The following is a 15,719-nucleotide window of genomic DNA, read 5'->3' on the forward strand; positions in this document are numbered from 1 at the left end:
TGGGGGTAGGGTTAAGGCTGCAACTTAGGTCGAAGGTTAGTGGAGGTGGGGGAAGGCTAATTCTAAGAGGGAATGGAATTTGGGTGGAGGGAATAGGTGGTTTAGCATTCTAGGGTTTTGAGAGAATTCGAGGGTGCCACAAGTGAAAGAGAGGGTGTAGAGAGATTGGGGATGAAACAAGAGCTGCCGCAGGGGTTCCTCCAATTCGGAAACCCAACGCAGCCCAATCATACTCTCCTTGGCTATAACTCCTCTGCATAATTCTATTCATCAACAGAACTGTATTGATTATAAGCCTTGGGATTGAATTTATAGCCAGAAATAAAATACTCCTAGTAGGACTCCGCAAACAAGGAGTTTTACTTGGGAACAAACCTACAATTAAACGACTCCTATCCTAAGTAGAACTCTGATTTACCTTACAACTGCTAATCACAATTGAAATCAATAGTAAAAAGTAGAGATAAGAAAGGATTCCTAAATAAGCTTGGACATTAACTACGGGAGTCCTTTTCTAATTAGGAATCCTAGATGGACTAGGAGTTTGACATATCTTAGCTGGGACTAATCCAAACAGAAAAATAAGAATAGTTTTGGAGTCCTGATGAGCTGTTGATTCTCTTAAGGCTAGATTGGATGGTATAGGGCAATTCAAAGTGACAAAATTACCCTTGTTGGGTTCGGTTCTTCTTTAGAGCTGTGGGAAGAGGGGCTGCTGCCCTAGGTCTTCTTGTGGCCTCTTCTAGGGTGGTCTTGGTGGTTCATATCAACACCCAAAGAAGCAGGCTTATTGTTGTTGCCTGGAGTTTAGGGCTTTAGGCTCGACTTTCCAGTCTACCCCTTGAAGGCTGGTTCTCTCCTCTCTCCCCCCCCCCTTGTGCATTCTTTGTTCCCCTCTCCCTGCCCCCCCTTTTTTGGTTTTTGTAATTATAGTTTATTCATCCCCAAAAAAAAAGTGAGTTATTGCCCTTTCTCTTTCTCTTTTTGTTTTTGTTAAACTCTAGCCGACAACAACAACAACAATAAACCTTGTCCCAACTAAATGGGGCCGGCTACGTGGATTCTTGCCCTCTAATCAGTTCTGTTTGAGGCCATGTTGGATACAAGGCCTAAGCTATGCATATCCTTTCTCACCGCTTCTCCTAAGGTTATCTTAGGTCTATCCCTAACTCTTCTAGTTCCTTTAATTTGGATTATATCACTTCTTTGTACATAGGCATTTATAGGCCTCCATTGAACGTGACCGTGCCACGTCAAACAACTTTCTCGTAGCTTATCACTTATGGGAGCAACTCCTAGACCCACTATAATATTATCATTCCTTATCATCCTTCTTAGCATCCTCATTTTTGCTACATTGAGTTTATCTATATGATTCTTTTTAATAGCCTAACCCTCTGCACCGTACATCATAGTTGGTCAAATGACGGTCCTATAGAATTTTTCCTCGAAATTTTAATGTAATACGTCAATTGCACAAGGACACACTTGTCCACTTCATCCACCCTATTTTGATTCTTTGGGAAACATCATCTTCTATATCACCTCTTTTATTTAAGATTGAACCAGTGTACCTAAGACTATCAGTCTGAGGAATCTCCTTATTGTCAAGTTTCACGACCTCTTCTTCTGCCCCCGATTATGACTAAAGTTAGAAACTAGATATTTTATCTTTGTTCTACTTAGTTTAAAGCCTCTTGATTCCAAAGCTGCTCTCCATGATTTTAACATGGTATTAATCCTTACTTGAGTCTAATTTATCAACACAATATCATCAGCAAAAAGCATACTCTCGTCTTGAATGTCTTTGGTTAATTCATCCATTATAAATGCAAATAGATATGTGCTTAAAGTTGATTCTTGATGTAGCCCAACTGTAATTGAGAATTCATTACTTCGTCCCCTCACTGTTCTTACACTTGTCACTGAACCATCATGGATATCCTTAACTATGTCCACGTATTTACTTGCGACCCTTCTTTTTCTTAGAAACTTGCCAAATTAATGTTCTAGGAACTCTATCATAAGCTCTTTCTAGGTCAATAAATGTCATTGAAGGTCTTTCCTACACTCTATACCATTCCATAAGTCTCCTAATTAGGTAAATAGCTTTTGTCACAGATCTTCTTGGTTTTTTGTCATTAGACCTAAATTGGTTTTTTGTAATTGTGGTCAAGTGTCTAAAACGATTTTCAATTACTCTCTCTCTCTCTCTCTCTCTCTCAACAACAACAACAACAACAACAACAACAATAAGCCTTGTCCCAACTAAATGGGGTCGGCTACATGGATTCTTGCCCTCCAATCAGTTCTATTCGAGGCCATGCTAGATACAAGGCCTAAGCTATACATATTCTTTCTCACCACTTCTCCTAAGGTTATCTTAGGTCTACCCCTAGCTCTTCTAGTTCCTTCAATATGGATTATATCACTTCTCCGTACAGGAGCATTTATAGGTCTCCGTTGAACGTGGCCGTGCCACCTCGAACGACTTTCTCTAAGCTTATCACTTATGGGAGCAACTCCCAGCCCAACTCTAATATGATCGTTTCTTATCTTATCCATCCTAGTTTTGCCACTCATCCATCTTAGCATTCTCATTTCTGCTACACTGAGTTTATCTATATGATTCTTTTTAACAGCCCAACACTCTGCACCGTACATCATAGCTGGTCGAACAACGGTCCTAAAAAATTTTCCTTTAAGCTTTAATGGAATACGCCGATCACATAAGACCCCGGACGCACCTCTCCACTTCATCCACCCTATTTTAATTCTTTGGGAAACCTCATCTTCCAAATCACCTCTTTTACTTATGATTGAACCTAGGTACCTAAAACAATCACTCTGAGAAATCTCTTTATCGTCAAGTATCACCACCTCATCATCTGGCCGATCATGACTAAAGTTACAAACTAAATATTCTGTCTTCGATCTACTAAGTTTAAAGCCTTTTAATTCCAAAGCTAATCTCCATGATTCTAATTTGGTATTAATTCCCACTTGGGTCTCATCAATCAACACAATATCATCCGAAAAAGCATACACCAGGGGACCTCATCTTGAATGTCTTTGGTTAATTCATCCATTACCAGTGCAAATAGATATGGGCTTAAAGTTGACCCTTGATGTAGCCCAACTGTTATCGGGAATTCATTACTTTGTCCCCCCACTGTTCTAACACTAGTTACCGAACCATCATACATATCCTTAACTATATCTATATATTTACTTGCAACACTTCTTTTCTCTAGTACTTGCCAAATTAACGCTCTAGGGACTCTATCATAAGCTTTTTCTAGGTCAATAAATACCATATGAAGATCTTTCCTACATTCTCTATACCTTCCCATAGGTCCCTTATTTTAGTAAATGGCCCGGGTTGTTGTTTTTTGGGGGAAAAACCAAATGGGGTTTGGGGGGTGGGTGGGTGTGGGGGGGGGGGGGGTTTTTATTTTTCCCTTTAATTTTATTTTTTTGTGGTTTAAATATTTTTAGGGGTTGTATGGTAACCATTCTGTGCCAAAATTCTCACTTCAGCACAGAATCCACTTTTTATGCTTCTGTGCTGAAGTGGGCAAATTTGGCACAGAATCGTTGCCATAATCTTGTATGGTTGGACACAGATGGGCACGTTTCTCTGGCCCAACTTGGCATAGAATCTTGTATGTTATATACTACTTCTGTGCCAAAATGGGCACATTTTTTTAATAAAATATTTAAAAAGATAAATATAAAATAATTTAAAATACGTAAATACACTGGTTCAATTCATACACAAGTGCTCACATAAAATCAGTGTGGTTAGATCCTAATTTATCACTTTTTTTTTAAATCCTAGTTCATCATTGAATCAAAAGAACCTTGGTGGATTTGAACCACCATCTCTTGAAACATGTTCATGTTCCAAGTGCTCTACCAATTGAGCTAGAGATCCACAAAAGAACATGGAAAATTTTAATTAATTCTAGCAACATCAACTTAATTAAGTTAATCAAAGAACATGGAAAAATTCTTCTAGCACCAAATAGAGAGGGCCTTTCTAGCAGCCGAGATGGCTTGTCAAACTCATTTGCTAGTCATGTCCAAGCAAACAATTGTCAGCAAGTTGTTAAGCCCCTAGTTGATGAATAATGATGCAGTTTCATGACCATGGCATCAATAAGCAGAATTTATTAAACCAGAAATGCATTCTGAGGTACTCAACAGTCAACATAGTGGTTACATCATCCAAGGGTTGCAAGTAATACTGAAGAAAAGCAGGAAAATTAACAAAGAAAAACACAGTAATGATGACAATGTAGCAACTAGCATCACCCTTAAGAGTAACTATGAAATGTATACTGGCAATATTCTAGACAAGTGTAATATGTAATCAAGTATAATGCCTGCAAATAGGGAAACAGAATTATCTCTCTAGTCCAACAAAAACACCTGCAAATGTAAACCAAATAAATAGAGACAACAAAATCAAACTACAGTTCGGATCCATATGAAGGGAATCAAAATCCTTTATCAGTATGGAACTTAATATTTTTGGTAGTTTCCTGCAACTTTCTGAATTTTAAAAATACAAAGGAATAGATTCTAACAGGGAGGTTAATATAATACAGAAGAAATTGCTGATATTCAGGTGAATAGGATGACACGAGGAACCTGGAAAGCCTACAGTTGGCCATTTGCCAGAACAAGTTGGCTTTTTCGATTCAAGAATCAGGTCCTGCCATTTGCACCAAAACTGAACCCCAATCCCTTCTCAACCCCAACCCCACAAGAAAAAAAACAAACTGTAGGGAACCTGGAAAGCCTTCTGTCAGCAGACTGCTTTCCAGCTTCCCTACTGTTTAAAATATTTTGTTCCTTTCTTCATTGATACCTTAATCCCAGCCACCCCCTTCATGAGAGCCATTCAAGTGGCAAGAACTGCATATAAAAGACAGATATAAAGGAACCATAATTTATATAGTCAGAAGACAGCTCCAACACAGACAAAATTCTAATAACCAAGGGTATTCATTACTGAACCTTTTTTTTTCTTCTTTCTTTTCTTCTTCTTTCCAAACCTGAATTGGGGTTTTTTGCATTGTGAGACACACTACGAAACCTTCCAAATTCTTGAAACTAGACCATTAGAGCCATAAATAGATGCTGGGCTGTTTTTTATTTCATGGGTTGCTTGAAAGAGTTACTACTACAATGGAATCCAGCAAAACTGTAGCAGCATCAATTAAAAAGGAGAAGGGAAAAGGGGTTTTCTACTCTTCGTCCACAAGTGACAAGGCCAAGGTTTAACGCTAGCCCATCAGCCAAGAAGTGCACCAAATGATGATCACAGTCTCTGACTTTCCGAGTTTTCAACATCTAAGGGCTAATACCAACTAATGTATGAATCTTTTAAGAAAATATCAGATGAATAAAAACTACCATGTTGGATTTTGTTTTAGCATATTTTAGTTTTTATGGCTTAAGAAATGAGCAGGAATGACAACTTGGCTATATCAAACCTAAAAATAGGTGACCACCCAGGAAAAACCCTTCAACTAGTGGAGATACAAAGCAAGTCAGTAGTTAAAATGGAAATTCTATTCTATGCAGCAACACCATCAAGCTTTCAATACTAAATCAATATGTTTATCATGATACACTTGATTAGCAGATGGTTCTAGAGAAAATGAGGATGAAGAAGAAGAAGTCACCTTCTCAGAGGAGAAACTTGTATTACAGAAGAGGAAAATTGGAAACCACGCAGAAGGTTTTTTATTTTCTTAAAAATCCCAAATCACTCACCTTCTCAGAGGAGAAACTTGTATTGCTGCTTCGGACTCTCCCCAAGAACTGGGTTGCAGACGGCTTCGGCTTGCAGCGACAAGGACTCGAGTGACAAGCGAAATACAAGCGAAGAAGATGGAAGGAAATCACGCCTGATCACCGTATTCAGAAAAACAGTCAAATAAATACAAAGAAATAACGACTATGAAATAGAAGAAGATGGAAGGAAAAGGTCAGTACATACAAGCGAAGCTTCTCTTGAGATTCTTGGATGGAATCAGGGAGTAAGTATTCTACTAAGTTTGGAAGTTCATCAAAGCGGTAGCAGAAGTTGCAAACAACTTCCAACTTACACACACACCCCAAAACAAGCATCAAGATAAAGAAGAAAAACAAGGCACGAGATGCGAGAGAATGCACATAAATCAGAATTATTAAGTAAAGAAGCATCAAAGACAGAGATCCAATCTGCATTTGGTATCAACAAATAAACATAGAATAAAATTATGAGGGAAGGTAACCCACAATCCTATTTTTCACTGTCCTCCATCATTCTATTATGTAAACATAAAAAGTAGAATATCCTCTCGGTAAAGAGATCAGCAGAAAAATAAAATAAACAAATAAGGAATATAATCGACAAAGCATGGAGAGAAGAGGTTCTACTTCATCCATCAACATCCTAATAATACAAATAAATAATCACACATAAGAACCAATAGGAAGAGCTACAGACCCTCAAAACGCATCCATATTTCTATGTACGAAAATAGAAGCTCAAACCCGGTTCGGAGAAATGAAAAATAGAAGCATAGAGCAACAGAAAATGAATGAACAAGAAGAAAACATTTGAACAAGCTAAGGAACATCATTACCCGGATACTACGAAACAAAGCTTATGAACACATGTAAAGAGGGGAGAGGGTTGTGAGAAAACCAAAATACGAACTTCCACTAGCAACTTACGAAGTATTGGAGGGGGAAAAAATGAAAAAGCGAGAGACAGGAAGAGTTGAGAGAATAGTTGATGACGTTCGTTGGGGTTATAGGCTGCCATCATGGGTTGCATCTGCATGAGGTGCTGCTGCATATAATATGTATCTGTCGAGCTACCCTAAAGCACTGCACCACTAGAGATGATGTGCTACACTCCTTCACTCACCCTGTTTCTTTTTTCTTCTTTCGGCTTCCGGACAATACGAGACAGAGAGGGAGCAGAGAGAGACGAAAGAGACTATATATGAGAAAACCATTGTTGGAAGAAGAAGATGGAAGGAAAAGGTGGAAACAATTACAAGCGAAGCTTCTCTTGAGATTCTTGGATGGAATCGGGGGGTAAGTATTCTACTAAGTTTGGTCGATCTAAATCTATCTGCGAGTTCGATAAATTCTTTGGAGAGTTCGATAAATTACGGCAAAAAACATACCACGGGCGAGGGCGATCCACGGATGCAAGGGCTCCTCTTACGGCGAAATCGTTTGATGGCTCTCCTGCGGCGAAATCGGTTGATGCTCTTCTTCAACCTCCAATACAAAGCAAGCAAACAAACTTGAGAGAGTCCAAAAACCCGGATTCTTAAGCGAGACGATACAAAGCCAAAATGCCGTTGATGGAGGGACGAGAGACACGAGAGAGAGCAGAGAGACGGCAGAGTCGAGAGATGGACAGAGACACGAGAGAGACGAGATAGAGACGAGAGGGCTAATCTAGGGCGACCGTTGAGAGATGACCCTTGTGAGATAGAAAAAGCGAGTGCGGCGAGACGAGAGAGAGAGAGAGAGAGACGACAGAGGCGAGAGATGGACAGAGACAAGAGAGAGACGAGAGGGCTTATCTAGGGCTACCAAAGTGCCGTTGAGAGATGACCGTTGAGAGACGACGACAAGCGAGTGCCAGAGAGACGAGAGTGATGAGGAGGTTGGAGGAGCTTTGAGGAGCTGTTTAGGGTTATCGTGAAATTACATCGATAACCCTAAACAGCGTCACGGCTTCATTTGTGCCCCGCAAAATGGTAAAGAATGACTTCTGTGCCAGAGAAGCTCCAATTTGGAGCTTCTCTGACACAATCCAAAAGTGTGCCCATTGCCTGGTTTGGCACACATTTGCTGAACCAGCACAAAAAATTTGAACCGGGTTACCATACATGATTCTGGTCACTTCTGTGCCAAAACGGGCAAATGGCACAGAATTAGTGTGCCAGAATGGTTACCATACAACCCCTTAATGCCCCTATAGTTATTACAACTTTGAATATCTCCTTTATTTTTGTAAATTGGAACCACAACACTTCTCCTCCAATCATCTGGCATTTTCCCTGTGCTCATAATCTTATTAAACAACTTAGTCAACCAAACTAGTCCATGGGTTCCTAAGCTCTTCCATACTTCAATTGGGATTTCATCAGGACCTTGTGTCTTGCCGAGTTTCATCCTCCTTAAAGCTTCTTTTACTTCGGACATCGAAATTCTACGTATATAAGTTCGGACCTTGGTGCCTTGGTGAAAAGTGTAATCGTCCGAAACATAAGTGCTTGAAGAATGCTCATTTAGTAAACTAGAGAAATAGGTTTCCCATCTTTTCTTAATATCCTCCTCACAAACTAATACTTTACCATCTCCATTTTTAATACATCCAACATGGTCAAGATCTCTACTCTTCCTATCCCTCATCTTAGCTATCTTATAAATAGATTTTTCCCCTTCCTTTGTGCCCAATTTATTATACAACTCTTCATATTTCCTTTCCTTTGCTTTTCCTGCAATTTTCTTAGCTTCATTTCTATCCAACCTATACCTATGAAGATCCTCAACATCTTTAGTTCTTTGCCATGCCTTAAAACTAGCTTTTTTATTCCTAATGGCAACTTGAACCTCACTATCCCACCACCACGTCTCTCTATAAGAATGAGTCTTTCCTTTTGATTCACCTAGAACATCTTTAGCCACCTTCTTAATACACATAGCCATCTCATTCCACATTGCATTGGTATCCCCTTTAAAATCCCATTCTCTCTCTCTCTCTCTCTCTCTCTCTCATAATTTCATAGTATGGTTCATCAGTTTAATGCCTCTATAGTTATTACAACTTTGAATATCTCATTTATTTTTATAAATTGGAACCACGATGCTTCTCCTCGATTCATTTGGCATTTTCCCAGTGCTCATAATTTTATTAAACAAGTTAGTCAACCAAGCTATCGCGTGGGTTCTTAAGCTCTTCCATACTTCTCTTGGGATTTCATCAAGACCTTATGGCTTGTCTAGTTTCATCCTCCTCGGTGCTGCTTTTACTTCGGACATCGAAATTTTCCTATATTTGTTTGAAAATTGTTGCTTTGGTGGATTGTGTAATCGTTTGAATCACAGATACTTGAAGTGTGCTTGTTTAACGGACTTGAGAAGTAGATTTCCCATCTCTTTTTAATGTCCTCATCATATACTAATACTTTACCATCTCCACTTTTAATACATCTAACATGGTCAAGATCTCTATTGTTCCTATCCTTTAATTTAGCTATCTTATAAATAGATTTTTCCGGTTCCTTAGTGGCCAATTTTTTATTTAGCTCTTCATACTTCTCCCTTATTTTCCCCACAATTTTGTTAGTTTCATTTCTAGCCAACCTATACTTCTGAAGATCCTCAACATCCTTAGTCCTTTGCCATGTCTTAAAATTAGCTTTTTTATTCCTAATGGCAGCTCGAACTTACTATCCCATCACCAAGTCTCTCTATAAGAATGAAACTTTCCTTTTGATTCACCTAGGACATTTTTAGCCACCTTGTTTATACATGTAGCTACCTCATTCCGCATTGCATTATTGTTAATCCTTCTTTTTTTCATAACGTCTATAAATTCTAAGCTCTTACCTGTTAAAGTTTCTATGTTCCAAGATGCCATTCTAATCCTACATTTCTGGACTAGCTTCTTTACTAGCAGTTGTCCACGGCGCGGGAGTCTTTGCCTCCTTATCACCGAATCCTAGTGCTGATGCGACGCGTCGTTACAAGGGATGCCCTAGCTAACCTTGCCCATTTATCACTACACCCGGACCATAGTGTAGCATGTCGCTTCTTTTGTCGGGGACGCCCTAGCATAGCGTTTGTCATATGAGGTCGAATCCATGAAAACATTTTGGCTAGATTTTTTCCAGTGCTGGCTGCTGATCTGGTGCGTCAACCCTATCCCAATCTAAATTTACCACTAGAATCCATTGGAAACTGATCCTGTAGCCTTTACATATCACCCCCCTCATCCAATCAAGAGTATACATCAAATTCCTTCTAGGATCCAAGGTTTTACGCCTTCTTATTGGAATGTTTGTGCCCCCCCCCCCCCCCCAAAAAAAAAAAAAAAAAAAAAAGGAAAAAGAAGAAAAAAACCTAAATTTCAAACTTAGATCACAAATCCAGCGGTTAAAATTCTCCCAGGTTGTAGGGTCGTCATATATCATTGCATAAGTTCTTCAAGTTTCTTTCCATCCTCCCAATGTAACTATGTTTTTGTATACCCTAATCAACTACCTCGAATTCCTAAAACCTTGAAACCCTTGCCTAATCCTTTGAGTTGATATCCTAGAAGACTTGTCCCTTGTTGATCCTATTCAATCTGTGGCTACATCAATGATAACATCTTCATGGCCACGGAGGTGTTGGAAGCAGATTTATCACGAAGACTATGTTCATGATGTTGATGGTTCTTGCGCTGGCTGAAATTTCAGGCACTATTGGGGAAGGAATGTGAAGGCGTGAAGGCGTAGAAGGTTGGGGTGTCTAAATGATGCAATACAGGGATGTGTTTGTTACCATTCTCAAAGAACATTTTTGGTGTTCTTTTGTTCTCAGAGAATAGATGAACAGTTGGTAGGTGTTAAAACACTTTGTTGTTTTGTTCTTTAAGAATGAACTGGTGAGAAAAGTGGTTTAAAGAATGTGTTTCGCAGAACATGTTTGGGGCAACAGAAACTTGATACATGCAAACCCCTTTATCATGCTTTCTTGCCTCGTGCCCTTTCTAAAAAACTAGAATTTTCCTATTGCGGGTTGATTTGGGATCCATAAAATGGTTTACTAGACACCGTATTTCCAAACAAAGAACAGTCTCTCAGCACAGAAACATGTAAAAATGGTTTTACACAAGAACTGGTCTCCCAGAACGAAAAGTTTCCAAACGCAGACTTGCTTGCTGGGTTAGAGATAATGCTATGATGGAACCTGAAGAGCAATGATGGTCTACACTCTACAGGAGCACTCTGCAAGTGAGTGCAGTGAAAGGTGTATCCACTGGGAGTGGACCTTTTACTGGAATGTTTATAGCCTTCATCATTTGCAATGGTGATGGTAGAAGTTAGGGGTTCTTTTCCGGATAACTCAACTCGGATCCTTGCAAAAGCTAATTTGTCCATTATCTTTGTTCCACAATCATAGTGCAAGGGTTTTCCCATCATGGACACAACGATATTAAGCCAAGCTTCACAGAAGAAGAAGTTGATCCAGAGGGGGACATTGGTATTTGGTGAGTTTGACACATTCAACCCTTGGTTGCGATCCTATTTCATGACATATATTCTTCTTTGGTCAACTTGTCTTTTCTGATTGTAAACATCTATGTTTCCTTCTTGGCTGTAAATAGGGGTCGCTTTCTACATCTTTTTCTTGGACCATATCCTGCAGTTATGGATGAGTATTGAAGGGGTCAATGTGCCTTGCATCCTCATCTTTTTTCTTCTGAAATTTCTTATTTCAAAATTTTATTTTAGTTTTGGTTTCTGCCTTACATCACATCACAGTTTGACACCACACACCAAACCCACCCCCCACCCCCAAGAAAAAAGAAAAAAAACTTTTTAGGCCGGGATGTATGAGTTACTTTTACTTTGTTGAATAATTTTCTGCTAGTTCTTTTTTATTCCACATGCTGATTTTGTTTTCTTTTTTCATTTATTATTTTTGCCTATTTGAAGAGCTCTCTGGTTCAGAAAGTGAGGAGACAGATCTCAGCAGTTCAGAGGGAGGAGATGATTCATCTTGGATCTCTTGGTTTTGTGGGTTGAGAGGAAATGAGCTTCTTTGCGAAGTTGATGAGGAATATATTCAAGATGACTTTAATTTGTGTGGACTTCAGGGACAGGTTCCCTATTATGATTATGCCCTGGATATGATTTTAGACAATGACTCATTGAGTGGTACGTTCAGTTCTCTCCTCCCCTCCTCTGTGTGTGTGTCCACTATTCAAGGTGTTTATCATGTAACTGGTGGACTGTTAGGTGATTCCATATTTTAGAAAACGTTTGATTGTTGCTTCTGGTCCTTTCTTATATATAATGATTAATATGCATACTTAGTTCAACTTTTAGAATGTAGCATTGTGATCCTTTCTGCTTATTTGTTTTGTATGTTGTGATGTTGGCTGTACTACGCTCCTTTTTTAAAGATAGATAAAGAAATATCAAGTCTCCTTTTGGTTGCTTGAATTGTGTACTTGTTTATCTATTATCATTAATGTTGCATGAAACATCTTTCAATGTTAATGAAAACTTCTTGCAGGTGAAGTTGATGGTGAGGAACATGGTGACATTGAATCTGCAGCTGAGTTGTTATATGGTCTTATACATGCAAGATACATTCTAACCGCTAAAGGAATTAACGCTATGGTAAGATCTATTATATTAGTTCTTTTGGACATAAAATTGAATCTACAAGGCATGTAGTCATTTCTTATCAACTGACACTGCAGCATGAGAAATACAAGAGGGTGGACTTTGGAAGATGCCCTCGAGTTTATTGTGGGGGGCAACCATGCTTGCCTGTTGGCACATCAGACGCCCCTCATGATGGCTCTGTGAAGATTTACTGCCCCAAATGTGAAGATTTGTACTTCCCGAGGTGCAAATATCAATGCAGTATCCTTTGATGTATTGTCCCTTGAGGCATGCTTCCCTTTTGAAACCAAAAAAATAACGATTAGTAGAATGCTACTCTTACTCAGTACAAATTATTTTGCAATGTATTGATATGTTGATTGTTTTAGAGCTAGTCATTATTTGATTTCTATATTTATGTCTTATTTGTGCCTCTACTGATTTATAGAATTAGAATTAGTCGTTGATGGTTATGTACAGACATTAACCTATTAGAGGCATGCTTCCATTTTGAAACGGTAAAAATAATTGGTGTTAGACTATTACATAGTATATATTTTTTTGGATGAATAAATAATTATATTAAAGCAAAAAGGAAAACAAGGTCTTTAAGAAGAAGACCTGAGGGAAGAACTAAGACCCCAGGAGACAACAATTAGCCTGTTCCTTGGGGTATCATCGACCGGGGGTGGGGGATAGCTACCAATCTAGAAGAAACATCAAAGTAGATGGCATTCCAAATCTGGTCAAACGAGCGATATTTGGAGGTCCATCTCCGGAGATTGCGCTCCCACCAAAGGTGGTGGATTAGGGCACAAAACACTAGCTTACCAATCCGATCGCAAATGAAGGAGCCTGAAAAATTTCCCAAAATCCAAGACCAATCTTGACAAAATCCGAAGGAACGTCTCGAACAGGGCCATATGAAGGAAAGGGCTTTTCCTCAGATAGATCTGGAGAAAGGGCAGCAAAAGAAGAGGTGCTCAAGGTTTTCCACAGTGGACCAGCAGAGGATGCAGTTTGGGTTAACAGGGATGTGGGCCATGTGGCGGTCAGAGAGGAATGCTTGGGTGGGAAGAGCAAGGTTGAGGGCTCTCCAAAGGGTAAGGGAGTGGCGGGGGATGAAGCCTTTGAACCAAACCAAGGGGGGCCAGGGAGGTTTGGGGTTATGGGGCCTAAGGAGGTTCCAAGCCGAAGAGGTGGAGAAGGATTTGGTGGTGGACGGAAGCCAAATGGTGAGGTCATGGGGGGAGTTGGAGAGAGGGGGAAGGGAACTCCCAACCTGTGTGAGCAAGGGAAGGTGGGAGGGAATCCATGAACCATTAGAGATGAAAGCCGACAAAGGGATGGATTTGGGGATGCGGGAGTCATAGACGGTGCGGGGACCAAAGTGATTGTAGAAAATGCCCATCGGATGCCACGGGTTAAAGCCAAAAGGAAGTGGAAGATCCATTAGAGATGGATATAGAGATGGCAGAGATAGCTCGGGGGCATAGGAGAAGAATTTTCCTCCAAACCCAAGAAGGATTTGAGGGCAAAGGAACAGTCCAGAAGGAATCCGACCGAAGGAGGTAAGAATAGACCCACCTAACCCAGATAGAATCATGCTTTGAGGCAATTTTCCAAATAAGTTTGAAGAGACAAGCCAAATTTACATCAGAAATCCGACGGATGCCTAGGCCCCCTTCAGAGGTAGGGCGACAGATGGAAGCCCAACTAACAAGACGAATGAATCTAGAGACTTCCTGCCCTTTCCAAAGGAAGGCACAAAATAAGGATTCCATTGCCTGGATGGTGGCTTTGGGGAAGGAGAATATACCGCACCAGTAAAGATAGATGGACTGGAGCACAGAACGAATGAGGGTCACTCAGCCAGCAAGGATAAGAGTTTTCCTTTCCAAAGTTGCAATTTCTTGCGAATGTTGTCAAGCATAGGAAGACAGGGGTGGCGAGTGAGCCTTCCCGGGATGAGAGGGAGACCCAGATAGACCACAGGGAAGGAGCCAGGCGAGAAGCCTGAGAGCTGAAGGAGAGAGGCTCGAAGCTGATCAAAGATACCGGAAAGGAAAATGGTGGATTTACTGAGATTGACCCTGAGGCCAGAAAGGGAATCGAAGAGCGAAAGGGCTGAGAGGATGGAGGATATAGAAAGATGGTCCACTTTAGGGAAAATCATGAGATCATCTGCAAAGGCAAGATGAGTGAGTTTAGGGACCTACACTTAGGGATGGGGGAAATGAGGAGATGGTCGGTATTGGTTTGGAGGATGCGGGAGAGGACCTCTAAAGCGAGAGAGAAGAGGAAGGGAGAGAGGGGCAACCTTGGCGGATGCCAACATGGGAGGGAAAGATCTGGCGGGGGAGCCATTGGCCAAGACGGAGAATCGAGGGGTGGAAATGCAAGCTTCAATCCATCGGACGAAAGTGGGAGGGAAGCCCATGGAATAAAGAACATCAATAATGAAGTCCCATCGAATGGAGTCGAAAGCTTTGTGGAGAACAACTTTAAGAAGGGCAGCCGGGGAGTGGGAAGATCTCTCAAAGCCCTTAACAATCTCCGCACAGAGGAGAATGTTGTCTGCAATACTGCGGCCGGAGATGAAGGCAGATTGATTAGGACTCACAAGGGAAGGAAGGACCCTTTTGAGCCTATTCGCACGGATTTTAGAGATAAATTTATAAATGAGGTTACAGAGGGAGATGGGACGAAAATCGGAGAGGGAAGAAGCTCCTGACTTTTTGGGAATGAGACAGAGGAAAATTTGGTTGATGGAAAAGATTTGGGAGGGGTTAAAGAAGAAGCTACGGATGGCATGGACTAGATCATTCTCAATGAAATCCCAAGCAGCAAGGAAGAAACCCATACTAAAGCCATCAGGGCCCGGGGCTTTATTCGTCTTGTGGGAACGAATAGCAAGAAGGATTTCTTCCTTGGAGGGGATAGCACAGAGAGAGGAGACAGAGGAAGGATCTATGACTTTGTTGATAAGGTTGGGGGGAAGGGGGGACCGGGGGACGGGGGGGGAGAGGGAGGAGAGAGAAGGGAGGAGAAAAAGGAGACAATCTTAGCTTTGATGCTTGGCGGGGTCGAAATGCGGGTGCCATTCGAAGTGATGAGGGAAGGGATGGAATTGAAGTTGTTACGGGCTTTTGAGGGAACGGTGGAAGAAGGCCGAGTTGGAGTCTCCTAGATCAAGCCATTTGATTCTAGTTTTTTGACGGAGAAAACTCTCTTCAGATGAGAGAAGGGAAGAATGCTCCGAGGAGAGAGAATGCTCATTCTCAGCAAGGGAGGGGTTGAAAGGGTCAT

At 40.7% G+C, this 15,719-nt stretch overlaps 1 protein-coding gene across 1 annotated transcript in view; it reads left to right on the plus strand.

The window, feature by feature from the left end:
* Nucleotides 1-15,719, plus strand: part of LOC149006170 (casein kinase II subunit beta-3-like) — a 47,958-nt gene that overhangs the window by 10,274 nt on the left and 21,965 nt on the right. Inside the window, exons 2-4 of the mRNA XM_089164913.1 lie at nt 11,733-11,954; nt 12,316-12,422; nt 12,506-12,671. Of these exons, the coding sequence (XP_089021039.1) occupies nt 11,733-11,954; nt 12,316-12,422; nt 12,506-12,671 (495 nt within the window). The remainder of the gene's footprint in view (nt 1-11,732; nt 11,955-12,315; nt 12,423-12,505; nt 12,672-15,719) is intronic.

This window comes from Hakea prostrata, chromosome 8, assembly GCF_041222555.1.
Source record: "Hakea prostrata isolate BN-2017 chromosome 8, UWA_Hpros_2, whole genome shotgun sequence".
NCBI classification, from domain to species: Eukaryota; Viridiplantae; Streptophyta; class Magnoliopsida; order Proteales; family Proteaceae; genus Hakea; species Hakea prostrata.